At 42.9% G+C, this 27,700-nt stretch overlaps 1 protein-coding gene across 5 annotated transcripts; it reads right to left on the minus strand.

Annotated features, from left to right (window-relative positions):
* On the minus strand, positions 1–27,399 carry LOC110534080 (MAP7 domain-containing protein 2). Of its 5 annotated transcripts, none has more exons than XM_036990484.1 (19): positions 26,916–27,399; positions 22,847–22,948; positions 22,266–22,376; positions 21,918–21,995; positions 21,521–21,684; positions 19,638–19,737; positions 18,686–18,766; positions 10,483–10,608; positions 9,400–9,521; positions 9,150–9,265; positions 8,755–9,065; positions 8,363–8,513; positions 8,076–8,235; positions 7,825–7,929; positions 7,657–7,716; positions 7,272–7,314; positions 6,015–6,564; positions 3,035–3,287; positions 1–1,405 (listed from the first exon to the last, which is right to left on the minus strand). In XM_036990484.1, exons 1-19 carry the CDS (start codon positions 26,959–26,961, stop codon positions 1,361–1,363), a joined length of 2,724 nt encoding a protein of 907 aa, XP_036846379.1. In that variant the 5' UTR covers positions 26,962–27,399; the 3' UTR covers positions 1–1,360. The 5 variants fall into 5 exon arrangements, with proteins under 5 accessions (XP_036846379.1, XP_036846378.1, XP_036846377.1 ...); XM_036990483.1 differs by having other exon boundaries at positions 8,629–9,065; positions 22,275–22,376; positions 26,916–27,396; XM_036990482.1 differs by having other exon boundaries at positions 8,629–9,065; positions 26,916–27,396.
* Between the last annotated feature and the right edge of the window lie 301 nt (positions 27,400–27,700).

Genomic DNA, 27,700 nt, shown 5'->3' on the forward strand with positions numbered 1-27,700 from the left:
TATTGTTTGAAGGTTTATTAAATGGTACATCTTATGCTAATGACCCATGCACAATGTTTACAATAGTTCAATTATTTTAATTAACTGCTATGCTGCTTTAGTTAGAAATAAGACACACTACTACACTGTTCAAATGTGTTTTCTTTTAACCTGATTTTCTAAATCCCTGGTTGCTTAGTCTTCCAAGTAAAAATCTTGCCTTCTTTTGGTGCATTATTTATCAAAACACAATACAGTCCAAGCGGAACCAATGACTGACCACTCACATCTGTGCATATACACACCAAAATAAACTTAATTTGGACAACACAGCATCCTGCAAGTCACGATAGGTTTTGTCCTTGACTTGTAGCAATCAAAGTCACCAATCTAAGACACAAATGATACCAGCTCAGAGGTTTCAGACTTTTGAGGGATCATGCATAGCTCATTACTTTGTAGATCAAGGAAGAAAAGATGCCACAAAACTTGCAATGCATGGGTTGATGGCAATCTGGATTATAATGAGGAACGTTATTGTACAGATTCTTTATGTTGACTTTTGAGTTGCAGTACTATTTGACCAGGGTTCAAGTATTATGGCACACATGCCACAAACCCAATCACACAGCATGTTGGAAACATACACTATGACAACAAGCTCGAGACTCTTGGGAGTTAATCATGTCCAGGGAGATACGAGCTAGCCTGAGGCATCCACAGCCAGATTTGAAAACTGTGGACTTTTCAGTGGAACAATCTAATTGAATGATCAGTGCATACTAAACTACATTAGGTGGATTCAGAGCAATATGAAACTTTCAATCCTAAGAGGAACAATACTGCAATAGCAAAGGCAACTTACTGAGATGATATTCTACATCTGTATATGTGGGGTCTTTCACTATAAAACAAATGTTTAATGAGAGGACATCACCAGTCTGTGCTTCTATCCAACTACAGAATAAAAGCTTTTGTTTTCAAATAGCTAGCTTAGCTAACTGCTTCAGATCATAACAGGCAGTCAAGAGTCAATTACTTCATGGGCACTTCCTTTCATTGAAGACACACACACACCCACGTTTCAGACACCACACTAACAACTGCTCTAAGCAATACATGGCATGACACAGATATCTATGACTATCATTACGATATTATTTAACAAGTATAGTAAATCTATTAATATTACTGTCACTTAAGTTCCATTGTCCAAGGCTATGAGGACAGATGTATTATAGGAGAAGGTTGAAGGTTAATGGACATTCAAGGTTGGAGACCAACAAAGGAGGGTCAAAACTACATTCAGAGTGCCTTCTCTCTCTCTCTCATCTCAAGAGGTGCAGAGACTTCCATCCTCAATAACATCAGATAACGCAGATCATTTCCCTCTGCTCCTTCCATCATGGCTTGCCAGTCCAGGGTTCTGAAATTTAAAAAGTCATCATAAGATTCTGTGTGTTTGAGAGAAGCTACCCACTGGGCACAAACTGGTTGAATAAACGTTGTTTGAACAAAATTTGTCAATGTATTGTGACTCGGACTCCACATGGAAAATACATTGGATTGGAAAAAAGTCCTCAACTTGTTGTTTTGAGGGTGAAATTTCAACCACAGGATATCATCATGGTAACCAAATTTCAATGTAGACAAACCATGTATAAAATATGATGAATTTGTACCGTTAAAACAATGTCAGATCTCCAACGTTATATCCACTATCAGAATATAAACTATAGGCTGGGCAGCACCTCCTACTGGAGAATTGATCTACCTACAGCTACCCTTTAGTCTAGCCACCCAGGGCCTATATAGCATTTGCAAAGTCATCAAAAGTTATGGTCTCAATTCAACCCAGAATTCAACTAAAAATCGACAATATAATAGGCCCAGGATTTCAAGCTCTGGTTGATTTCAAATGTCATGATTTTGAATTGTGTTTGGTTGACAACACAACCAAATATCAACTTTTAAGGAGAGGTACAGTATATTCTGCTTGAATAATTCCATCTGCCACTGACTTAGTCTGGCTTCAGTTCAATTTTGTCTCCATCACAACCAAAAATAAAAGTTAAAGAATATGTTTTTTTCTATAATTTGTAGACAAATTGGAATTAAAGCAAGACTAAGTGAGTGGCAGATGGAAGTATCCAAGCAGAAGAAAAATCTCCTTCAAATGTCGATATTTGGTTGCATTGACAACCAAACACAATATAACTTTTGAAATACAATAAATAGCCTATTAGCTTGTCTACAAGTTAGCAAATGATATGTTGGATTCACACCTCTAAAGTTAGAGAATGGGATTAAGCCAGCAGCTCAGATGTACCTATGGCTAGTCCTATCTCCTTTAAAATGTTCATATTTGGTTGCATTGTCAAGCAAACACAATTCACTATTACTTTTATAATACAGTAAGTAGTTTAGAGTAAATGCTCTTTTACAAACTAATGTAAAATTCAACCATTAAACAAGTAACAGATCCATGGCCACATTGAGTTTACTGTAGCTATAGATGTCTTCGTATGTATTCATATAAAGTGTGCTAGTTCAATATAGCAAGTATAGGTCATAGCAGGTCTGTGGATATGTTCACAATTGCTGTAACAATCTGTGCAGAATCTCAAACGCCATTGATCACTTGCACGATGTACTTCTGATGTATTCTCAACTGCAATCCAGGTAATTTGGTTCTGCTATTAGATGAAGCATAGTGATAACACAATCTGTTGCATAAATAAACAAAATATCTGACATTTTATTCCCAGTAGAACTTTGCTGTGCTTTTAGATGGTTGAAAGCTTAGTGGTGACACATTGGAAATTCAACTAACTTTTGGCAGTCTTTTTGAGCGGGTGAAAATAGGTTGTAATCTCATTTGAGCAACGTCTCAACCAAATATTACCCAATTATCCACCTTGAAATGACGTGATGTGCCCAGCGTGCAGTGCAAGCACTTGAGATGCCAGCGTGAGAGAGGTATTGTGGCAACCTGAGCGGTGTGTATTTTAACATGTGAGCGTAAGATATTATTCTCACATGCATATTTATGTACCTGGCAACTGGATGTTGTGCTTGTATGAGGGTGGAGGATGAGCTTGGAATCGGCGCCGGGACTACAGAGCCCGTCGATCAGGTTCTTGTTGCAGTCTCCTAGGCTGTCCACGTGGGAGAGTTTGGGGTAGGCCACATGACCCGTCAGGTCCAGCAAATCTTCCAGGGCTCGGGTATTACTCATGGCGTTTTCCTGAACCTCATTGACTGGGGAGAACTCTGGGATGGAGATAAGTTCCTCCTTGGAAACTGGGCTGAGAGGGGAAGAGGGAGCAACATTTGTGAATATCATAATGGTTATTCCACCGATCGAATACTACTATGACCATATCTGTACATCTATGGGGCATGCGGTCCTTGTGTAATCAAGGGCGGATATGAGGAGAGTCATTTATTATGCAAATTGTTAAATGCGAAGCCATTTTTACTATCAATATTCCTCAGGGTATGAGAAAAGGCTGTGGTAAAGCTAAGGGTCCAAATAGGACTCTGATGAGACAATATCACTAATACTCTAAGAATAACAAACATAGATGCGATAAAGAGGTCATTGGAACTCAACCAAAGCAATGGAAATGCCATGGAAACGCGTGGGGGAAAGATCCCGAATGTCCTCATTGCCCCCCAGCTATTGTTTATGTGTATTTCACACTAAGTTGAGGTAAAAATATGAGTATAATTATAGTATGGATGTCAACCCCAATACATGTTCATGTCACCATCACCATTACGCATAAAAAAAAAACAGTGATCTGGGTCAACAGCATCAATGCAACAGTATAACTTTACGTCCGTCCCCTCGCCCATACCCGGGCTCGAACCAGGGACCCTCTGCACACAGACAACAGTCACCCACGAAGCATCGTTACCCATCGCTCCACAAAAGCCGCAGCCCTTGCAGAGCAAGGGGAACCACTACTCCAAGGTCTCAGAGCAAACTAGCTAGCCGCTATCTAGCTAGCCATTTCACATTCGTTACACTAGCACTCCTGGCAGCTGGTACGAACAGGTGTTTGCATTTACAGTGCCTTGCGAAAGTATTCGGCCCCCTTGAACTTTGCAACCTTTTGCCACATTTCAGGCTTCAAACATAAAGATATAAAACTGTATTTTTTTGTGAAGAATCAACAACAAGTGGGACACAATCATGAAGTGGAACGACATTTATTGGATATTTCAAACTTTTTTAACAAATCAAAAATTATTCAGCCCCTTTACTTTCAGTGCAGCAAACTCTCTCCAGAAGTTCAGTGAGGATCTCTGAATGATCCAATGTTGACCTAAATGACTAATGATGATAAATACAATCCACCTGTGTGTAATCAAGTCTCCGTATAAATGCACCTGCATTGTGATAGTCTCAGAGGTCCGCTAAAAGCGCAGAGAGCATCATGAAGAACAAGGAACACACCAGGCAGGTCCGAGATACTGTTGTGAAGAAGTTTAAAGCTGGATTTGGATACAAAAAGATTTCCCAAGCTTTAAACATCCCAAGGAGCACTGTGCAAGCGATAATATTGAAATGGAAGGAGTATCAGACCACTGCAAATCTACCAAGACCTGGCCGTCCCTCTAAACTTTCAGCTCATACAAGGAGAAGACTGATCAGAGATGCAGCCAAGAGGCCCATGATCACTCTGGATGAACTGCAGAGATCTACAGCTGAGGTGGGAGACTCTGTCCATAGGACAACAATCAGTCGTATATTGCACAAATCTGGCCTTTATGGAAGAGTGGCAAGAAGAAAGCCATTTCTTAAATATATCCATAAAAAGTGTTGTTTAAAGTTTGCCACAAGCCACCTGGGAGACACACCAAACATGTGGAAGAAGGTGCTCTGGTCAGATGAAACCAAAATTGAACTTTTTGGCAACAATGCAAAACGTTATGTTTGGCGTAAAAGCAACACAGCTGAACACACCATCCCCACTGTCAAACATGGTGGTGGCAGCATCATGGTTTGGGCCTGCTTTTCTTCAGCAGGGACAGGGAAGATGGTTCAAATTGATGGGAAGATGGATGGAGCCAAATACAGGACCATTCTGGAAGAAAACCTGATGGAGTCTGCAAAAGACCTGAGACTGGGACGGAGATTTGTCTTCCAACAAGACAATGATCCAAAACATAAAGCAACATCTACAATGGAATGGTTCAAAAATAAACATATCCAGGTGTTAGAATGGCCAAGTCAAAGTCCAGACCTGAATCCAATCGAGAATCTATGGAAAGAACTGAAAACTGCTGTTCACAAATGCTCTCCATCCAACCTCACTGAGCTCGAGCTGTTTTGCAAGGAGGAATGGGGAAAAAATGTCAGTCTCTCGATGTGCAAAACTGATAGAGACATACCCCAAGCGACTTACAGCTGTAATCGCAGCAAAAGGTGGCGCGAAGTATTAACTTAAGGGGGCTGAATAATTTTGCACGCCCAATTTTTCAGTTTTTGATTTGTTAAAAAAGTTTGAAATATCCAATAAATGTCGTTCCACTTCATGATTGTGTCCCACTTGTTGTTGATTCTTCACAAAAAAATACAGTTTTATATCTTTATGTTTGAAGCCTGAAATGTGGCAAAAGGTCGCAAAGTTCAAGGGGGCCGAATACTTTCGCAAGGCACTGTATCAATCACTTCTTCTAAACCTGAAAAGGGACAACTTACAAATGTTATGCAGCAAAAAAAAACGTGTATCCAAATCTGACTTTAGTAACCCCATCGTGGGCCTGTTACAATACATCAATCATGACGGATTTGTACAAATATCCACTTTGTTAGATCAGTTTTGTTGACTGTGTGCCAATCCGGCATCCTTCTATCACCCACGGTGTGCTTCCCATATACCTCTTTCTCACATTTATAGCTAGGTTCCTGGCATGGTGGGCAATGTGTTTGCAACTGTTCATACTAACCAGTACCCCTAGAATGTATTGGTTCCATATCACGCATTCCTGTAGATAGAAATGGCCTTGCTCTGATGGCTTACCTGACCTCCATGGACTGCACCTCATCATACGCCCCACGGCTCTTCACATCCAGAAGCTCCAGGTTGATGAGTGGAGGTGGGGGTAGGCCCACTGGTAGGAGTGCCAGGGACAGTTTGTTGGTCTGCACCCCTTGTCCGATAGTCTGTGTGGTCAACGTCACGTTTACTTGAGTACTCTCCTCGGTTTTGAGCTGAGCAGTGGCTTGGCTGCTCACCTTGGTACCCTCCTGTCTCTTCACCTGTACATTCGCTTGTGCATTCTCCTGCTTGATCACGTGGGAAGGGACCTTTCCCTTCACTAAGACACTCTCTTGCTTGAGAGCCTGGGCTGCACCCTGTCCATTTACTTGTTGAGCGTTCTGTCCCTTTTCCAGAATATTCTTCAGTGGGGTCACCTGATCAGTGGCTTGCCCCTTCACCAGGGCACTGTCCTGCTTGTTGACGCAGGCAGCGGCCTGCCCATTAACCTGAGACTCAACTTTTGGGTTTTCATGCACATTCACCTGAGCATTCGTTTCAACGTTCATCTTTGAGTTCATCTGCATATCCCCTGTAGAGAACAGAAATATCACATTGCACAGGACTATTCCCCGAGAAAGAGCACCACATGACCTGGCCAAGGATGGCTGAAATTAAAGAGATGCTAATTACACACAAATCCCATGCCTCCTCTAAAATCATGTCAGGCTATTTAAGCGCCCTACTGTATCTTACTGCGACAAAAGCATTGTCACATTAGTTAAGTCCATGGCCCTAACCCTAACCTATATGCACCACTTTGGGAAACATTTCATGAGCTACCTTTGCGAGCCAGAGTGGCTTCCAATTTCAAGTATACAGGCATATTTGCTAATGTCCTCTGTTCTACATGAGCAAACAAAATAAAGAAATGCATATGGGTCCTTCTCTTTAATTGCATTACATTTTCTAAATATATAAAGTTACATGCTGAGGGCTGCATTGTGGCAGGGACAGAGGAGTTATAAAATAGCCAAAGACCTTGAATGGATGGCCTTGAATACAATCTAGGATGCTGAGTGAATCTGATCCTCTCCTGAGGACAGGTATTGGAAAAACACTGCTACATCACAGCCATGCAGGAGACCCCTATATTGGTGGAAAAGTACTGGGATCGCTCACCCACCAGACTACCCACTGCTGCCACTGGGTGGGACTCCTACATTTATACATTCATAGTGTCTTTCCTGCTGGGGTGAGCAGGCAGGCAGAGTATCAGTGGGTGAATGGGTCACCTACCTGGTGGTGAGACCGGTTGAGTCTCCACCTGCCCCTCCTCCTGCTTCAATATGGAACACAGATGGAGTCAACATCTATTATTCCACAGCAAATAAGAGGACAATTATGTATAGTATTGTGCGATTAAGACCTGCGGTAATCAGGACGCATAAACCAATGTATCAACAATGATACAATTTAATCATGATAATGATCACAACATAGATATGAAAACAAAAGCTCTTGGGGGAGGGGGGGAGGGGGGGTACAAGCCGCAAAGTGTATCCTGTATTGGTATGCAATACCTGACAAGATCACACAACATTACGTGGGTAATATAGGAGTCAGCAGGTCTCTTTGCTTGAGGCGTGCAGAGCTATGAGAACGGCAGGCATCTCTACAGTACCTTCATCTCTTCCTGGTTCTCATCGCTCTTCCTGGTTCTCTTCATTATCTCCTCAATTCTCTGTGGAGACGTAGCACCATACAGACTTTGATATATACTGAGAGCTGCAGACTGGGTATCAGATATACTGATTCATTCAATAATAATTTAATTTGGAGTCATAAAAACCTTCTTCCTCAGCTGTCTCTCCTCCTCCTCTTGCAGCTTCAGCATCTCTCTCTCCTGACGCTGACTCTCTGCATCCTTCTGAGCCTGAAACTCGCCCTCTTCCTTCTGTATTGATAAAGACGCAGGATTTATGCTTGGAATAATGTAAGACATGTACTGTGCATATACACAACGTTACACACAAACATGCACATGCACCAGAGAAACATATCACCATACATAAAGTGACCCCCCCCACTGTGACCCCTGACCTCTCTGTCCATCTGGACCTGTAGTTCCTTCTCCCGGACCTCCCTCTGTCGCTTCTCCTCTTCCGCTCTCCTCCTGCGGAGGTCCTCCTGTCTGCTCTTCTCCTCCTCCTGCCGTGCCCGCTCCTCTGCCTTTCTCCTCCTCAGCTGCTCCGCCTTCAGACTGAGTGACACAGACAGACATGATGACTTACAGTATACCCTCTCAGTCACAGACACGGACAAGCAGACATCATTGATGCATCATGTACAGGCACACAGAGAGACACGGTGACACACAGTTTCCTTACCGTTCCTTCTCCTCCCGCTCACCATGTTGTTTCTCCTCCAACTCCTTCTGCACCCTGGCCAGACGCCTACGCTCCGCTAGCAGTCTAGATGCTTCCTCTGCGTTTGTCGTCCCGGCAACTCCTTTCCCTGTTGTTGTCACTGGCGATGGCTCTGTCACAAGGACAACGGCAGACATCAGTGTGCATTGAAACAGGTGCCCAATGCACTGATAAGTGTACTTAATGATTGACATACACAAAAAGATTGGTAAACAGTAGAGTTTCACCTGTGCTCTTATCTGCATTCAGTTCACTGCTGGTGGACTTTGGCATCTTCTTATCTGGGGTGTCTATTTTGGAGGCTTTTTTATCAGATGTGTCAGTCATAGAGTTCTTTCTTTCAGAAATCTCACCTTTTAAGTTCATACCGGGGGTCTCAGTTTTGGGGAATCTCTTTTCTGGGGTCTCAGTTTTGGCCAGTTTTTTTTCAGGGTTGTCTGCTTGGGAAGACTTCTTAGGGCTCTGGATATCAGACATACTTTTCACAGTGGTTTCTGGCTTGGAGACATTTCTGTCATTGATGTTGTTGTGACTTTTGGCTTCTTCAACATGTCCATCCTCCTTGTTGCCGTCGGGAACTGGGGTGGTGGGTCTGTGCCTGATGGGAGAGGGGTGGTACTGGCGCACAGTGCAGGGAGACTGAGTACGGCTCTTAGGCAGCAACCTACAACCAGAAGGACATTATTATCCTCTGTCATAGTAACTAGGACATACCACACGGATACAGCAGCAGGACAGCGAGTCTTACTTGGGGGTGGCGGGGGAGGCTGAGCGTCTGGTGTACATGGCTGGGGATTCTGCTCTTCTCACAGAGGAGCCTGTCGCTGGGGAGCCAGTCCTTCTCTCTCTGCGTAACCTCTCTTTCTGAAAGCACACACAAGATAATGTGTGTGTTTACAGATGTAATCATGCCAACATGGCCCTACCAACTGCTAGCAGGGTTCTGCACTGGTTTCTCTCTATTCTATAGCCAAGTGTGTACGTAAGACAAGTCTGACCTTGGGGGTTTGAGGGGTTGAGCGAGATCCTGCTGGTGACTCCTCTGAAGAGCCCTGGGGCCTCCGTCGATCAACCCGGCTTGGCGAGCCCCGATAGGGTGACCTGTGGGGGCTGCAGGGAGCTGCACAACGACAGGCATCAGAGGTCAGAGGTCAAAATAATAATAATCAAGTGAAGTAGTATTGTAGTCAAAGGAGATACAAAGTAGTAATTCTATGTTTTTAGATCAATACCCACAGTATAGGTATGGAGGACATTAACAATACTATAAATTGTTTAAATCAAATCATACAAACTATTTTGTCTTTCACATGTTTATTCGTGGCAAGTTGGAGTGATGTGCGGCATGCGCACACATTTTAATTAACTAGGCAAGTCAGTGAAGAACAAATTCTTATTTTACAATGACGGCCTACCCCGGCCAAACCCTCCCCTAACCCGGACCACGCTGGGCATTGTGCGCCGCCCTATGGGACTCCCGATCACAACCGGTTGTGATACAGCCCGGGATCAAACCAGGGTCTGTAGTGATGCCTCTAGCACTGAGACGCAGTGCCTTAGACCGCTGCGCCACTCGGGAGCCTAAAATAAATCACAAATAGTAAATAAAATTGCATGTAGACGTTGTTGCTTTACCTTTTATTTTACTCAGGCATTTACCCACCGGAAAAAGGGATTGAAAGTATAGGGAGCGTTACTTTACTTCTTGCGGACGGCAATCTGTGTTTATCCACCTATTTTTGTTTTACCACTACATATAAGGCATGCCCAACTAAGCAACACTTTTGCAAGTATCTTAGCATGTAGGCATTTCTTCTCCTTGGCACACCAAAACATTATAGACAGCAGTCCCGCCAGGAAACACCTCACATCTACACCCTCAGACACACGTTCACAAAAGCCAGACCTTGACATAAAGTGGATAGACAAGTGTCTATCTGCAGAACTACAAACGCTGCCATGCATTCCCTAGTCTCTGCATCACCAATGATAAATGTTTCTAGGGGCTATTACCTGTCTGGAAATATTTACTGCCAATGTGCAAAAAAATTGTCAGTCCAGATGTATTCTCTAGGTGTTACCTGTGCATCGGTGGCAGGGCAGATGGAGGTCTGCTGCACTGTGGCACCTGGCCATAGAGGAGTGAGTGTGGGTAAGGAGGCGGTGGACCATCAGGTTCTCCACAGAGTTCAGGTGACAGCGCTGGGCTGATGGAGGGGTCAGGGGTCAATGGAGGTGTTGGGAAGAGGGGACGGAGATGAGGATGACAAACAAAACAACGTATGACCATGAGGGACATGAGACAGATAAATGAAGGTGCAAGAATCACACGGGGAGGAGGAGCGGGCTAAGAATACTAGTTCTAGACTAGTGAGTACAACCGGAGAATGGAAAGGATGTAGGGTGGGTCTGCCTCAAAAAATATTTTGACACTGACAATGATAGCTATTAGCAGTGGTGGTGGTGAGTAGCAGATGCAGAAGTCGTAGTGTATAGGGTAGTAGTAGTAGTACTAGTGGTGATACTACCGAGGAGTAGTAGTAGTACTAGTGGTGATACTAACGAGGAGTAGTAGTACTAGTGGTGATACTACCGAGGAGTAGTAGTAGTACTAGTGGTGATACAACGAGGAGTAGTAGAACTAGTGGTGATACAACCGAGGAGTAGTAGTAGTACTAGTGGCGATACTAACGAGGAGTAGTTGTAGTAGTACTAGTGGTGATACTAACGAGGAGGAGTAGTAGTAGTGCTAGTGGTGATACTACATGGAGTAGGAGTAGTACTAGTGGTGATACTACTGAGGAGGAGTAGTAGTAGTGCTAGTGGTGATACTACATGGAGTAGGAGTAGTACTAGTGGTGATACTACTGAGGAGGAGTAGTAGTAGTGCTAGTGGTGATACTACATGGAGTAGGAGTAGTACTAGTGGTGATACTAACGAGGAGGAGTAGTAGTAGTGCTAGTGGTGATACTACATGTAGTAGTAGTAGTACTAGTGGTGATACTAACGAGGAGTAGTAGTACTAGTGGTGATACTACCGAGGAGTAGTAGTAGTACTAGTGGTGATACAACGAGGAGTAGTAGAACTAGTGGTGATACAACCGAGGAGTAGTAGTAGTACTAGTGGCGATACTAACGAGGAGTAGTTGTAGTAGTACTAGTGGTGATACTAACGAGGAGGAGTAGTAGTAGTGCTAGTGGTGATACTACATGGAGTAGGAGTAGTACTAGTGGTGATACTACTGAGGAGGAGTAGTAGTAGTGCTAGTGGTGATACTACATGGCGTAGGAGTAGTACTAGTGGTGATACTACTGAGGAGGAGTAGTAGTAGTGCTAGTGGTGATACTACATGGAGTAGGAGTAGTACTAGTGGTGATACTAACGAGGAGGAGTAGTAGTAGTGCTAGTGGTGATACTACATGTAGTAGTAGTAGTACTAGTGGTGATACTAACGAGGAGGAGTAGTAGTAGTGCTAGTGGTGATACTACATGTAGTAGTAGTACTAGTGGTGATACTAACGAGGAGTAGTAGTACTAGTGGTGATACTATGAGGAGGAGTAGTAGTAGTAGTACTAGTGGTGATACTACGAGGAGTAGTAGTAGTACTAGTGGTGATACAACGAGGAGTAGTAGAACTAGTGGTGATACAACCGAGGAGTAGTAGTAGTACTAGTGGCGATACTAACGAGGAGTAGTTGTAGTAGTACTAGTGGTGATACTAACGAGGAGGAGTAGTAGTAGTGCTAGTGGTGATACTACATGGAGTAGGAGTAGTACTAGTGGTGATACTACTGAGGAGGAGTAGTAGTAGTGCTAGTGGTGATACTACATGGAGTAGGAGTAGTACTAGTGGTGATACTACCGAGGAGGAGTAGTAGTAGTGCTAGTGGTGATACTACATGTAGTAGTAGTACTAGTGGTGATACTAACGAGGAGTAGTAGTACTAGTGGTGATACTATGAGGAGGAGTAGTAGTAGTAGTACTAGTGGTGATACTACGAGGAGTAGTAGTAGTACTAGTGGTGATACAACGAGGAGTAGTAGAACTAGTGGTGATACAACCGAGGAGTAGTAGTAGTACTAGTGGCGATACTAACGAGGAGTAGTTGTAGTAGTACTAGTGGTGATACTAACGAGGAGGAGTAGTAGTAGTGCTAGTGGTGATACTACATGGAGTAGGAGTAGTACTAGTGGTGATACTACTGAGGAGGAGTAGTAGTAGTGCTAGTGGTGATACTACATGGAGTAGGAGTAGTACTAGTGGTGATACTAACGAGGAGGAGTAGTAGTAGTGCTAGTGGTGATACTACATGTAGTAGTAGTAGTACTAGTGGTGATACTAACGAGGAGGAGTAGTAGTAGTGGTGATACTATGAGGAGGAGTAGTAGTAGTAGTACTAGTGGTGATACTACAAGGAGTAGTAGTAGTACTAGTGGTGATACTAACAAGGAGGAGTAGTAGTAGTGCTAGTGGTGATACTACATGGAGTAGGAGTAGTACTAGTGGTGATACTACCAAGGAGGAGTAGTAGTAGTGCTAGTGGTGATACTACATGGAGTAGGAGTAGTACTAGTGGTGATACTACCGAGGAGGAGTAGTAGTAGTGCTAGTGGTGATACTACATGTAGTAGTAGTACTAGTGGTGATACTAACGAGGAGTAGTAGTACTAGTGGTGATACTATGAGGAGGAGTAGTAGTAGTAGCACTAGTGGTGATACTACGAGGAGTAGTAGTAGTACTAGTGGTGATACTAACAAGGAGGAGTAGTAGTAGTGCTAGTGGTGATACTACATGGAGTAGGAGTAGTACTAGTGGTGATACTACCAAGGAGGAGTAGTAGTAGTACTAGTGGTGATACTAATGGGGAGGAGTAGTAGTAGTACTAGTGGTGATACTAACGAGGGGGGGTAGTAGTAGTAGTAGTAGTGATACTAACAAGGAGTAGTAGTAGTAGTAGTAGTACTAGTGGTGATACTAACGGGGGGAGTAGTAGTACTAGTGGTGATACTAACAAGGAGGAGTAGTAGTAGTACTAGTGGTGATACTACATGGAGTAGGAGTAGTACTAGTGGTGATACTACTGAGGAGGAGTAGTAGTAGTGCTAGTGGTGATACTACATGTAGTAGTAGTACTAGTGGTGATACTAACGAGGAGTAGTAGTACTAGTGGCGCTACTTTGAGGAGGAGGAGTAGTAGTACTAGTGGTGATACTAACGAGGAGTAGTAGTAGTAGTACTAGTGGTGATACTACTGAGGAGGAGTAGTAGTAGTGCTAGTGGTGATACTACCGAGGAGGAGTAGTAGTAGTGCTAGTGGTGATACTACATGTAGTAGTAGTACTAGTGGTGATACTAACGAGGAGTAGTAGTACTAGTGGCGCTACTTTGAGGAGGAGGAGTAGTAGTACTAGTGGTGATACTAACGAGGAGTAGTAGTAGTAGTACTAGTGGTGATACTACGAGGAGTAGTAGTAGTACTAGTGGTGATACAACCGAGGATGAGTAGTAGTAGTGCTAGTGGTGATACTACATGGAGTAGGAGTAGTACTAGTGGTGATACTACCGAGGAGGAGTAGTAGTAGTGCTAGTGGTGATACTACATGTAGTAGTAGTACTAGTGGTGATACTAACAAGGAGGAGTAGTAGTACTAGTGGTGATACTAACAAGGAGGAGTAGTAGTAGTACTAGTGGTGATACTAATGGGGAGGAGTAGTAGTAGTACTAGTGGTGATACTAATGGGGAGTAGTTGTAGAAGTAGTACTAGTAGTGATACTAACAATGAGGAGTAGTAGTAGTACTAGTGGTGATACTAATGGGGAGGAGTAGGAGTAGTACTAGTGGTGATACTAATGGGGAGGAGTAGTAGTAGTACTAGTGGCGATACTAACGGGGAGTAGTAGTAATACTAGTGATACTAACGAGGAGTAGTAGTAGTACTAGTGGTGATACTAACAAGTAGTAGTAGTATTAGTACTAGTGGTGATACTAACGGGGAGTAGTAGTACTAGTGCTGATACTAATGGGGAGGAGTAGTAGTACTAGTGGTGTTACTAACGAGGAGTAGTAGTACTAGTGGTGATACTAACGAGGAGAAGTAGTAGTACTAGTGGTGATACTACGAGGAGTAGTAGTAGTACTAGTGGTGATACAACCGAGGATGAGTAGTAGTAGTGCTAGTGGTGATACTACATGGAGTAGGAGTAGTACTAGTGGTGATACTACCGAGGAGGAGTAGTAGTAGTGCTAGTGGTGATACTACATGTAGTAGTAGTACTAGTGGTGATACTAACAAGGAGGAGTAGTAGTACTAGTGGTGATACTAACAAGGAGGAGTAGTAGTAGTACTAGTGGTGATACTAATGGGGAGGAGTAGTAGTAGTACTAGTGGTGATACTAATGGGGAGTAGTTGTAGAAGTAGTACTAGTAGTGATACTAACAATGAGGAGTAGTAGTAGTACTAGTGGTGATACTAATGGGGAGGAGTAGGAGTAGTACTAGTGGTGATACTAATGGGGAGGAGTAGTAGTAGTACTAGTGGCGATACTAACGGGGAGTAGTAGTAATACTAGTGATACTAACGAGGAGTAGTAGTAGTACTAGTGGTGATACTAACAAGTAGTAGTAGTATTAGTACTAGTGGTGATACTAACGGGGAGTAGTAGTACTAGTGCTGATACTAATGGGGAGGAGTAGTAGTACTAGTGGTGTTACTAACGAGGAGTAGTAGTACTAGTGGTGATACTAACGAGGAGAAGTAGTAGTACTAGTGGTGATACTAACGAGGAGTAGTTGTAGTAGTACTAGTGGTGATACTACAGAGGAGTAGTAGTACTAGTGGTGATACTAACGGGGAGTAGTAGTAGTACTAGTGGTGATACTACAGCGGAGTAGTAGTAGTAGTAGTGGTGATACTAACGAGGAGTAGTGGTAGTAGTACTAGTGGTAATACTATGAGGAGGAGTAATAGTACTAGTGGTGACACTAACGAGGAGTAGTAGTAGTAGTATTGGTGGTGATACTACGAGGAGTAGTAGTAGTACTAGCGGTGATACTAACGAGAATTAGTAGTACTAGGGGTGATACTAACGAGGAGGAGTAGTAGTACTAGCGGTGATACTAACGAGTAGTAGTAGTACTAGTGGTGATACTAACGAGGAGTAGTAGTAGCAGTAGTATTTGTGGTCATGCTACGAGGAGGAGGAGTACTAGTAGTACTAGTGGTGATACTACGAGTAGTAGTAGTACTAGTGGTGATACTACGAGGAGTAGTAGTAGTACTTGTGGTGATACTGAGGAGTAGTAGTAGTACTTGTGGTGATACTGAGGAGTAGTAGTAGTACTAGGGGTGATACTAACGAGGAGGAGTAGTAGTACTAGTGGTGATACTACATGGAGTAGGAGTAGTACTAGTGGTGATACTAACAAGTAGTAGTAGTATTAGTACTAGTGGTGATACTAACGGGGAGTAGTAGTACTAGTGCTGATACTAATGGGGAGGAGTAGTAGTACTAGTGGTGTTACTAACGAGGAGTAGTAGTACTAGTGGTGATACTAACGAGGAGAAGTAGTAGTACTAGTGGTGATACTAACGAGGAGTAGTTGTAGTAGTACTAGTGGTGATACTACAGAGGAGTAGTAGTACTAGTGGTGATACTAACGGGGAGTAGTAGTAGTACTAGTGGTGATACTACAGCGGAGTAGTAGTAGTAGTAGTGGTGATACTAACGAGGAGTAGTGGTAGTAGTACTAGTGGTAATACTATGAGGAGGAGTAATAGTACTAGTGGTGACACTAACGAGGAGTAGTAGTAGTAGTATTGGTGGTGATACTACGAGGAGTAGTAGTAGTACTAGCGGTGATACTAACGAGAATTAGTAGTACTAGGGGTGATACTAACGAGGAGGAGTAGTAGTACTAGCGGTGATACTAACGAGTAGTAGTAGTACTAGTGGTGATACTAACGAGGAGTAGTAGTAGCAGTAGTATTTGTGGTCATGCTACGAGGAGGAGGAGTACTAGTAGTACTAGTGGTGATACTACGAGTAGTAGTAGTACTAGTGGTGATACTACGAGGAGTAGTAGTAGTACTTGTGGTGATACTGAGGAGTAGTAGTAGTACTTGTGGTGATACTAATGAGTAGTAGTAGTACTAGGGGTGATACTAACGAGGAGGAGTAGTAGTACTAGTGGTGATACTACATGGAGTAGGAGTAGTACTAGTGGTGATACTAACAAGTAGTAGTAGTATTAGTACTAGTGGTGATACTAACGGGGAGTAGTAGTACTAGTGCTGATACTAATGGGGAGGAGTAGTAGTACTAGTGGTGTTACTAACGAGGAGTAGTAGTACTAGTGGTGATACTAACGAGGAGAAGTAGTAGTACTAGTGGTGATACTAACGAGGAGTAGTTGTAGTAGTACTAGTGGTGATACTACAGAGGAGTAGTAGTACTAGTGGTGATACTAACGGGGAGTAGTAGTAGTACTAGTGGTGATACTACAGCGGAGTAGTAGTAGTAGTAGTGGTGATACTAACGAGGAGTAGTGGTAGTAGTACTAGTGGTAATACTATGAGGAGGAGTAATAGTACTAGTGGTGACACTAACGAGGAGTAGTAGTAGTAGTATTGGTGGTGATACTACGAGGAGTAGTAGTAGTACTAGCGGTGATACTAACGAGTAGTAGTAGTACTAGTGGTGATACTAACGAGGAGTAGTGGTAGTAGTACTAGTGGTAATACTATGAGGAGGAGTAATAGTACTAGTGGTGACACTAACGAGGAGTAGTAGTAGTAGTATTGGTGGTGATACTACGAGGAGTAGTAGTAGTACTAGCGGTGATACTAACGAGTAGTAGTAGTACTAGCGGTGATACTAACGAGTAGTAGTAGTACTAGCGGTGATACTAACGAGTAGTAGTAGTACTAGGGGTGATACTAACGAGGAGGAGTAGTAGTACTAGTGGTGATACTACGAGGAGTAGTAGTAGCAGTAGTATTTGTGGTCATACTACGAGGAGGAGGAGTAGTAGTAGTACTAGGGGTGATACTACGAGTAGTAGTAGTACTAGTGGTGATACTACGAGGAGTAGTAGTAGTAGTACTTGTGGTGATACTGAGGAGTAGTAGTAGTACTTGTGGTGATACTAATGAGTAGTAGTAGTACTAGGGGTGATACTAACGAGGAGGAGTAGTAGTACTAGTGGTGATACTAACGAGTAGTAGTAGTACTAGGGGTGATACTAACGAGGAGGAGTAGTAGTACTAGTGGTGATACTACGAGGAGTAGTAGTAGCAGTAGTATTTGTGGTCATACTACGAGGAGGAGGAGTAGTAGTAGTACTAGTGGTGATACTACGAGTAGTAGTAGTACTAGTGGTGATACTACGAGGAGTAGTAGTAGTACTTGTGGTGATACTACAAGGAGGAGGAGTAGTAGTACTAGTGGTGATACTAACGAGAAGGAGGAGTAGTAGTAGTACTAGTGGTGATACTAGTAGAAGGAGTAGTAGTACTTTATCAAATTGGAGGGCTACCTGTTCCTGTGCATGTTGAATGCAAATACTGCTCATCACTTCATTATTATTGGGTTGTTTTCACTCATGGGGATGGGATGGGCTCTCTGAAACAAAAAAATAACACTAAGTATTTGTATGGGTGAGATAGAGATTGGTAAGATGCATAAAAGCACTGAGAATGTCCAACCTCAACCAGAGTGTTTTGACTGAGTGACATATGCCTTCAACAAGGAGGGAGAGGAGGTTTCAAACAATGAAAAGGAGGAAGTGAAGTGGTGTACATGTCCCCTGTTCCTTGGCTCTTTGTGTAGTGTACATTCCCTAGTGCCTGTCATTTCCTAATGGATATCTTCTTCGCTCTGTATCCCAAAACCCTACACCTCTATTTTCATCCCAATGCTTGCTCTTTTTCGACCCGGGATCGACTTGGAAGTACCAAAATACAACTAAGACATCAAGATACCCAAGCTGAGCATACGCACACACGTCAAAAATGTATAAAAAGCAGCAATTACACAATGTCAATGTGCACTTTGTACAATAGTACTTGTACAAGGTACACATTGACTTTTCACACATATCCTCATGCTTTCTGATTCAGTTGTTGCACATGCATTCTGGGAAATATACATAAAATCTTTGAGTTGGCATGACCTTTCCCCTCAAGCAAAACTGCCATGAGAGCAGTGGTCATTGTGGGGTGGAGAGAAGGAGGGGGCAGGGGATTGGTGGACCGAACGGGAGGGGTTCATAACATTACCGGATTCGCTGGCAGCAGGAAGGGGGGCGGCGAGTTCATGGGGAAAGGTGGAGGCAAGGAGAGGGGCATTCTCACAGTCACCTATAGGCAGCAGGCGGAGCAGAGCAGAGAGAGCATAGCGTTATGATCAGAGCAGCCACTTGTGTCTTTACCTGATGACCCCCTGATACACCTCTGCACCCAGCAGGGCGCTCCTGTAGACAACTGGGGAGGTAAACCCATGCAGCAAGGCTGGAGGCAATGAGCAGGCCAGGGAGAAAGGCTCTCTCTCTCTCTCTCTCACATACACACCTTTGTCTTCCATATATCCCTCTATGACCCAATCCAAATCACACATACAGTACATAAGTCATAAACATATTCAGAAAACTGCATGAAAATCAGCGTTCTAGGTTTTGAACATGTTTTTGTATCTCAGTCCTCCACCCCCCCCCACCTCCATCATAATCCTGAAAATGCAACAACCCTGAGGAGTGCCCCAGGATAGAAGCCATCAATAATGCCCTGAAGCAGTAACCAGTATGTTGTCAATTTTAAAACTGTCTGTTTTGCTCCCCTCGGGGTTGACTGGACTGATGACTAGTTCCATGGTTTACGACAGGTCTGGGACAGGCTGACAGAGACATCACTGTCTGACCTTGAGTCTCGATTCGAAGGGCAGAGTAGCCATCAGCTAGCAGCAGCTTCCCCCAAAAATACCTATCATGTGTTAGTATATCTGATGGACTACTTATGTGATTTGTATCTGACAGAGAGCAACACCAAATGTGTATCCTATCACTTTAGAAGCCAGAAGGGACATGCCAAATTGAATTAGCCTAGAACATGCATTGCTGTCCCTTCCAAAAGTCCCTCCCTCCCTCCATGCCCCGCACCATTCCTCCTTCCAGTCACAGCTTCATCATTCACATCTCATTGCACCCTCATCTCCAGCTCCCCGTTGTGGACTCACCCTGTGCTCCTCCAGGTCCGCCCCATGTCCAGCGTTTGGGCCTCTGCTCCAGCTGCAGGCTGCGTTCCAGGGAGCGTTTCATCAGAGCCTCCAGCCGCTCCTGGTTGTGCCGTTCCAGGACCGGGAATACAAGGGACTCTGTCACTGAGCTGCTCCCCTGGCCACACAAGGACCAGGCTAGTCGCTCCATGACCACAACCTCTCCTCTGACACAGCACGGTACAGTCTTAACAAAGCAGGCAGATACAGACCACAGCTGCTTGGGACTCCACCCCTCCGATCATACACCCAAGCAGACACAAAGAGACACTCTGACACATTCAGTTTCGCAGCAGCAACAGTATTGACAGGTTGGAGAATAGCTCCCCTTTCCTTTATCTGATACCCCCCCCCCCTCCCCCTTTTTATTTTTCTGGATGCCTGTTCTACTCAGACTTCCCCGAGTAAAATATCTTCCTTCCAAGCTAGTTAACCCTTCCCCACCCACAGTTTTGCCATGGTACACAGCCCAACAGAGCAGGAGACAAAGCCATCTGGTGGGTGATCAACCATTGCCAACATCTCTCCATTTAAATGTGCTCCATCTTTTCCTCCTATCTATATCCCTGCTCTTCCTTTTTATTTCTTCCTATCGAAACTCATAAAAGATGTGGACATCTATCGGCAAATGGAACTACACACAGATGGAGCCAGCACAATAACAAAATTATTATTATTATTATTATTATTATTATTATATTATTATTATTATTATTATACAGAATGACCAAGCACAGGTGAAAAAGTTAAAAATTCTTAAATGAGTACCACAGAAAATAAATTATGACATTAGCCACACCCCATAGGCTCCTCTGGAATTTCTATTGGTCTAAAATGACATCACCCAGAGGATATAATCAATTTAATGGGAACGCACACACGCATAGATCATCAATCTGTGTGAGATGGATGGCCAAGGGAAATGCTGTGTCATCCAAAACATGTCACAAAAATCCTCATTGAGCATACATTTACGAGAGCAGACAAAAATGATAAATCAAGTTATTTCACGTAACCTTATTAGACCAAATTAAGTCTTTCTTGAAAGGTTAAACGGTGAGATCAATGTAGGCTACAAATCCTAACAATAAATGGCCTTAGAAAGTGGCAGTGTGTGACATGGTTTAAAAAGACATATCTGTGGATAACTTTGTGCTCAGCAGATAGCTTGGGACCCATCGAGGAATTGAGGGCAATGACAAAACAGGATTAGGATCCGATTAAGAAAATGGAATGACATAGATATTCAGTTAAGAGTCTGATGAGGTTCCTAAGATTTACATATAGACCAACACCAGCATTCCCAGAAACCACTGGTGTGCAGGGTGGGAAGGACTAATCTAGAAGGAGAGGGTGGGGTTGCAAATCCTATCTAATATCTGATTGGGAGGCAACGTTAAGTACAGAGCATAGTGTAATTAATGAACCACAGGATTTTAGTAAATGAAAGAGCATATGTCCCTGCTTATCTTTTAGAATAGGCTGTTGCTGTACTTGCCCACACATACAATCAAAAACAGTACATCCAAACGGTACAATAAACATACAAACTTTTTACTGAAACTGAACTGGAGGTGAAAAAGCTGTCTGAGTGTGAGGACAGAGGGTGACTACATCATGCACTGGAGACGAAGGAATCTGAATATAGATGTAGTGCAGGGTTCACCAACTGGCGGCATGCGGGCCGAATTTGGCCCACGGGTGATCTTATTTGCCGCCCAAATTTTATAGAGGGAAAAAATATATAATAATAATATATATATATATATATATATTAGAATAATTGTTCCGCGTCTGACTATAGTTGATGATCCCTAATGTAGTGGCTAAGTGATGAGTCTGACCTTCTCCTCCTCCAGCCTCTGCCTCCTCTTTTCCTCCACAGCAGCTCTGCGGACCTCCTCTCTCTGTCTCTGCTCCTCCAGCTTCCTCCAGCGCTCCTCCACCGTACGCTCATACTGCAGCTGAGCCCGCCGCTCTTTCTCCCTGATTGCCTGCTCTCGCACAGCTGGAAACACCAACCAACACATTTAGATCACGACCCTCTAAAACACCACTATAACAACCCACAACAATTCCAGAGCTTTGCTTCCTTAAACTAAACATTTACTGGCTGCCGGTTCTATAGGGCAAAATTAGAGCATTTTTTGCTAACCTGCTACAATACAAATACTGGTTTCAATAAGAAGTGATTTCCATCAGTCTCAATACTTGAAAGAAAATGTCAGGAACATCACTTACCTAGACCTTTATCTCTCTCCTCACGTCTCTCTTTGGCTAAACGCATCCGGTCATCTGTCCTCAGATACCCTTCCACGTCTGAGAGAATGGGATATAAAGATCAACACAGAGAAACAGACAAGCTAGACAGAAACAGAGCAAGGAGAGACATTCCAAAGAGATAGTGAGGGAGAGATGTGTTTATAGAGAGGACCCAGTGAGGGAGAGATGTGTTTATAGAGAAGACCCAGTTAGGGAGTGATGTGTTTATAGAGAAGACCCAGTGAGGGAGAGATGTGTTTATAGAGAAGACCCAGTGAGGGAGAGATGTGCAGGGGAGCTAACAACCACAGTGGGGGTGGGACTTACACTGTTTACCTGCATGATTGTTAGTGTTGTTGCCTGGCAGAAGTAAAGTGGAGGGGAGCCCATTGAGCTGGGGCCTCTTCTCTGTGACCGAGGGTGGGCTCAGCACCTCATCTGATATAGGAGAGACAACAGTCCCCACATTTTATCAGCAGAGGAAGGCAGTGCTGTACATAGCACTGAACTGCAGTACTACTTTGAGACTGCAGAGGGAGACAGTGCCATGCTCTTTGTTCAGTGAAAAGGATCTTGCCTTTGCCAGAAATTGCACTCTAAAATATGATTTTAGGGCAGTTCATATTATAAACATCTAATTGTGCTTTTATTGTGGTCACTGTAGGAATCTTGAAAAATATCTTCTTGGGAAAAAAAAGTGTCTTATAGTAATCCTTAAAATGACTCAACAATGACTCCCCTTGACACGCAAGTACCAAATAATTCAAATCTACCCAATTCTGCCATGGTAAATTGTGATTGTTGTAATTATGGAAAGTCATTCTGTGAAGTACCTTTCCAATTCAGATAAGCGCCAAAGAAAATAATTTTAAAATGTTAAGAGTGTGGGTGAGCCATCGGCATCTTACTGTGTTTCGCAGCTAGGCTCCCTGGATAGAGTGCCACACGGGCTGGGGAGCCATGGCCGTTGCTTTGGGATCTCTTCTCTGCAACTGATGGTTGAGTCAATCCTTTGGCGGGAGAAAGAGGCAAACACATGAAGAAGAAAAAATTAGAAGACAGGTAAATACAGTGGGGCAAAAAAGTATTTAGTCAGCCACCAATTGTGCAAGTTCTCCCACTTAAAAAGATGAGAGAGGCCTGTAATTTTCATCATATGTACACTTCAACAATGACAGACAAAATGAGAAAAAAAATCCAGAAAATCACATTGTAGGATTTTTAATGAATTTATTTGCAAATTATGGTGGAAAATAAGTATTTGGTCAATAACAAAAGTTTCTCAATACTTTGTTATATACCCTTTGTTGGCAGTGACAGAGGTCAAACGTTTTCTGTAAGTCTTCACAAGGTTTTCACACACTGTTGCTGGTATTTTGGCCCATTCCTCCATGCAGATCTCCTCTAGAGCAGGGATGTTTTGGGGCTGTTGCTGGGCAACACAGACTTTCAACTCGCTCCAAAGATTTTCTATGGGGTTGAGATCTGGAGACTGGCTAGGCCACTCCAGGAATTTGAAATGCTTCTTACGAAGCCACTCCTTCGTTGCCCGGGCGGTGTGTTTGGGATCATTGTCATGCTGAAAGACCCAGCCACGTTTCATCTTCAATGCCCTTGCTGATGGAACTAGGTTTTCACTCAAAATCTCACGATACATGGCCCCATTCATTCTTTCCTTTACATGGATCAGTCGTCCTGGTCCCTTTGCAGAAAAACAGCCCCAAAGCATGATGTTTCCACCCCCATGCTTCACAGTAGGTATGGTGTTCTTTGGATGCAACTCAGCATTCTTTATCCTCCAAACACGACGAGTTGAGTTTTTACCAAAAAGTTATATTTTGGTTTCATCTGACCACATGACATTCTCCCAATCTTCTTCTGGATCGTCCGAATGCTCTCTAGCAAACTTCAGACGGGCCTGGACATGTACTGGCTTAAGCAGGGGGACACGTCTGGCACTGCAGGATTTGAGTCCCTGGCGGCGTAGTGTGTTACTGATGGTAGGCTTTGTTACTTTGGTCCCAGCTCTCTGCAGGTCATTCACTAGGTCCCCCCGTGTGGTTCTGGGATTTTTGCTCACCGTTCTTGTGATCCTTTTGACCCCACGGGGTGAGATCTTGCGTGGAGCCCCAGATTGGAGGGAGATTATCAGTGGTCTTGTATGTCTTCCATTTCCTAATAATTGCTCCCACAGTTGATTTCTTCAAACCAAGCTGCTTACCTATTGCAGATTCAGTCTTCCCAGCCTGGTGCAGGTCTACAATTTTGTTTCTAATGTCCTTTGACAGCTCTTTGGTCTCGGCCATAGTGGAGTTTGGAGTGTGACTGTTTGAGGTTGTGGACAGGTGTCTTTTATACTGATAACAAGTTCAAACAGGTGCCATTAATACAGGTAACGAGTGGAGGACAGAGGAGCCTCTTAAAGAAGAAGTTACAGGTCTGTGAGAGCCAGAAATCTTGCTTGTTTGTAGGTGACCAAATACTTATTTTCCACCGTAATATGCAAATAAATTCATTAAAAATCCTACAATGTGATTTTCTGGAATTTTTTTATCTCATTTTGTCTGTCATAGTTGAAGTGCACCTATGATGAAAATTACAGGCCTATCTCATATTTTTAAGTGGGAGAACTTGCACAATTGGTGGCTGACTAAATACTTTTTTGCCCCACTGTAAGTCTAGGATAGATGGCAGCCAGGCCATTGATTTATTCTGGACTAGATTAAACACAGCAGCCATAATCTGGCCTGTTACTTCTGCATCACTCACCAAAATCTAATATAGCTCCTAGTCAAGGAGCAACCCATCAAATCACAACATTGTACTAGGAAACTAGGAACTAACCTAGGAAGTGAGGGGTCCTTTCCCAGACCCAGAGTAAGCCTATTAATTAAAAAGCACTTTTGATTGGGACTCTCCATATCCTGTTTTTAGAGTAGGCTATAGACTTATACGGCCAGGACCGGCCGTACAGGTAGGCTACTAACACCTGTCACATGTCTTTAACCATTGATGAAAGGCCTGTGACGTTGTGTGCTGGTGAGAATCCATGTTTAATGCCCCTCTTTAAATATGTGTCCACTCCATAACAATAAGGCCTCAAAACCCAGATGCAGCTATATGCTTTTGATCATCCCTAAATTCAAGGCTACATTCTGGGCTTTTTGAGTACAAATCACACTTTTTTGCTCACATTGGTACCAACCAAGTTTATTACAGTTGTGTTCTTATTTCTATTCGTTTTTTTCATTTTTTATTTTAAATTCAGTTTAGTTTCAAATCAAATCATATCAAATCAAATGTATTTATATAGCCCTTCGTACATCAGCTGATATCTCAAAGTGCTGTACAGAAACCCAGCCTAAAACCCCAAACAGCAAGCAATGCAGGTGTAGAAGCACGTTTTCAGACCTGATTTGCTATTTTTTTTAAATATAGTTTTCGTTTTTTTGGGATGTCACTTCTTGCAACTGTGGAGCAGTAATAGGTCAGCGATTAAGGTGATGGGTCAGGTCATAGGTCAGGTTTAAATGATAAAGTAAATCTCAATGTGACTTGGATTTAAAGGGAATAGCGTCGAGACTGGTGCCCCAAAAAATTGGGTGGAAACTCTCTCACCCATGTTAACATCGATCTACTGCTTTTTAACTTTAATAGCACATGTAAGATGAATCAAATCAAATAAGATTCTACTTACATGTACTACTAAACGATTTACCTAGACGATTTACTGTAAAAAAAACATGTTTTTACTGTAATCGTAATGAATGCGTAAACGAATGGATGAATAAAATTCATTGAGGGGAGATGGGATTTGTATTTCACAGTATATTACTGCAATGACATGGGATTGGTGCAAGCAGGTTGGCTACTATAGGTCATGTGTTTACATGTTACAGAATATCAATGAATATTGTGTTTTATATCACGTACACTTCCAGAGGTCTTAACAAAGGCTTCCAAACTGGCAGCACCGGAAGGGCAAAATAATGGGGCACCACTTTATTTTATCTTCATTTAACTAGGCAAGTCAGGTAAGAACAAATTCTTATTTACAATAACGGCCTACTCCGGCCAAACCCCAATGACGCTGGGCCAATTGTGCGCCACCCTACCACATACCAGTTAAATTGGTATGGTTTAAAAAGTTTAAGGTTTTCGGGACTTCAAGAATCAGATATTCAAAATACAGCAATTACTTCCCCGTTCACCATTACTTCCCAAAATGTACCATCATTTACAGTATGCTGCGATAAAACTTTTCACAGTATTTTACTGTTGATAATACTCCAAATTACAATATGAATTACAGTTGTTACAGTTTAGTGATAGTGACGCACATGTCAGATCTGTTTGAAACATCGCCATCTCCTGGCCGCATTTACCCACCAGATTCTGTAGCTTGAACTGCCCCATCCCCCAAAATAAAAAATAAATAAAAATAAAATAAAACCAAAACATTTTCATTATGGTTTTTATTTTAGTTCGTTTTGGAGTTAAAGATTTTTCAAACGGGTTTATTAATTATTTTATTTCAGTTTAATAAATCGTTTTTTCATGATTGGTTTTCGTTTTTTCGTTTCCATTTTAGTTTACTATAATAACTTTGGTACCAGCGACAGAAAAACATCCTTGGACACCGACATCTAGGTTATGCGGGTTAAAAATAGATCAAAACATATAAATACGCGTAATGTAGCCTGTGACAGAGCCAATCAATTTGGCAATTAAAAAGGTGCGTGTTGTCCTTCTGCATCTTGATGATTTAACAACTAGGCTATTCAGCTTTTATTTAGACAGCTGGCCATAAAAGCAAACAATACAAATGGCCTCGGCTAGGCTTGATTATAGCCTATGCTAGAGGATGAGGTGAAATGCACAATTTGAGGTAACAGAAATGTCATAGCAAAAAAAAAAATATGAAGAGAAACATTGGATATTGTTAACAATAGACCGTTCGTCTTTTACCCAGTTTACCTGTCAAGGCACCACTGGATGCTGCATTGACTGCCGTCTCCGCCATCTTCGTAGTCACCGGCGGATGCCACCAAACGTATGTATGAAATGTCGTAAACACCCCGCAGCGAAAGGCTCCAAATCAAGTCTAGGGAAAAAGCATCACCAGCCTCTACCGTCAGGCGCAGGAGGAGAACATAGGCTACTATATCAGGGGATGTAGGCCTATCCGTTTTCCACTGCCTCAGCAATCAATATGTATGCTCGCCCGGAATGCTAACGGTGCACAGGCGGTCAGGAGAGCAGGAGGGTATTCGGATGAATGCGGTTACTGAATGAGACCATAGGCTACTATTAAGTTTGCTATTTGATGGTAACGTGTGATCGTAGCTGGTATCCTTGGTTAACGGTTGGCAGGCGGAGAGAAAATGATGCGCTCCAGTTCAGGGCGTACTGGATGGAAATGATGAATATATTCGACAGCGCAGCAGCGCTTCGCCCGCCGGTGTGCCGAAAATCTCTTCCCTGCCAGAATCCCCCCCCCCTTTCTAATTTCCTTAATTTTGTAGCAAACATCAGATTCAAGTACTTTCTATAGAACAAACTTCGTCAGGATAGGCAAACGAAATTAATAAAGAATGTATGTGTGTTATATTAAACAGAGGGAATAAAATGTTGGCAAGCAATAAACATTTCAGAACAACTATGGCTGAATTATTATCCTTACACTTTCAAAAATACTAGTCGAATAAGACATGGGAGAGATGACGAATTTTGGCAAATATATTTATTTATAGACTAATACA

The sequence above is a fragment of the Oncorhynchus mykiss genome, chromosome 10, assembly GCF_013265735.2.
Source record: "Oncorhynchus mykiss isolate Arlee chromosome 10, USDA_OmykA_1.1, whole genome shotgun sequence".
Classification (NCBI taxonomy): Eukaryota; Metazoa; Chordata; class Actinopteri; order Salmoniformes; family Salmonidae; genus Oncorhynchus; species Oncorhynchus mykiss.

What these genes read in the sequence shown, in the direction of transcription:
- LOC110534080 (XM_036990482.1), bottom strand. Translation starts at nt 26,961, where the DNA reads ATGGCGGAGACGGCAGTCAATGCAGCATCCAGTGGTGCCTTGACAG. An exon ending in ATCCAGTGGTGCCTTGACAG is followed by an intron (nt 22,949 to 26,915) that starts GTAAACTGGGTA and finishes CTCCCGCCAAAG; the next exon opens with GATTGACTCAACCATCAGTT. An exon ending in AGAACCAGGAAGAGATGAAG is followed by an intron (nt 7,315 to 7,656) that starts GTACTGTAGAGA and finishes TCCATATTGAAG; the next exon opens with CAGGAGGAGGGGCAGGTGGA.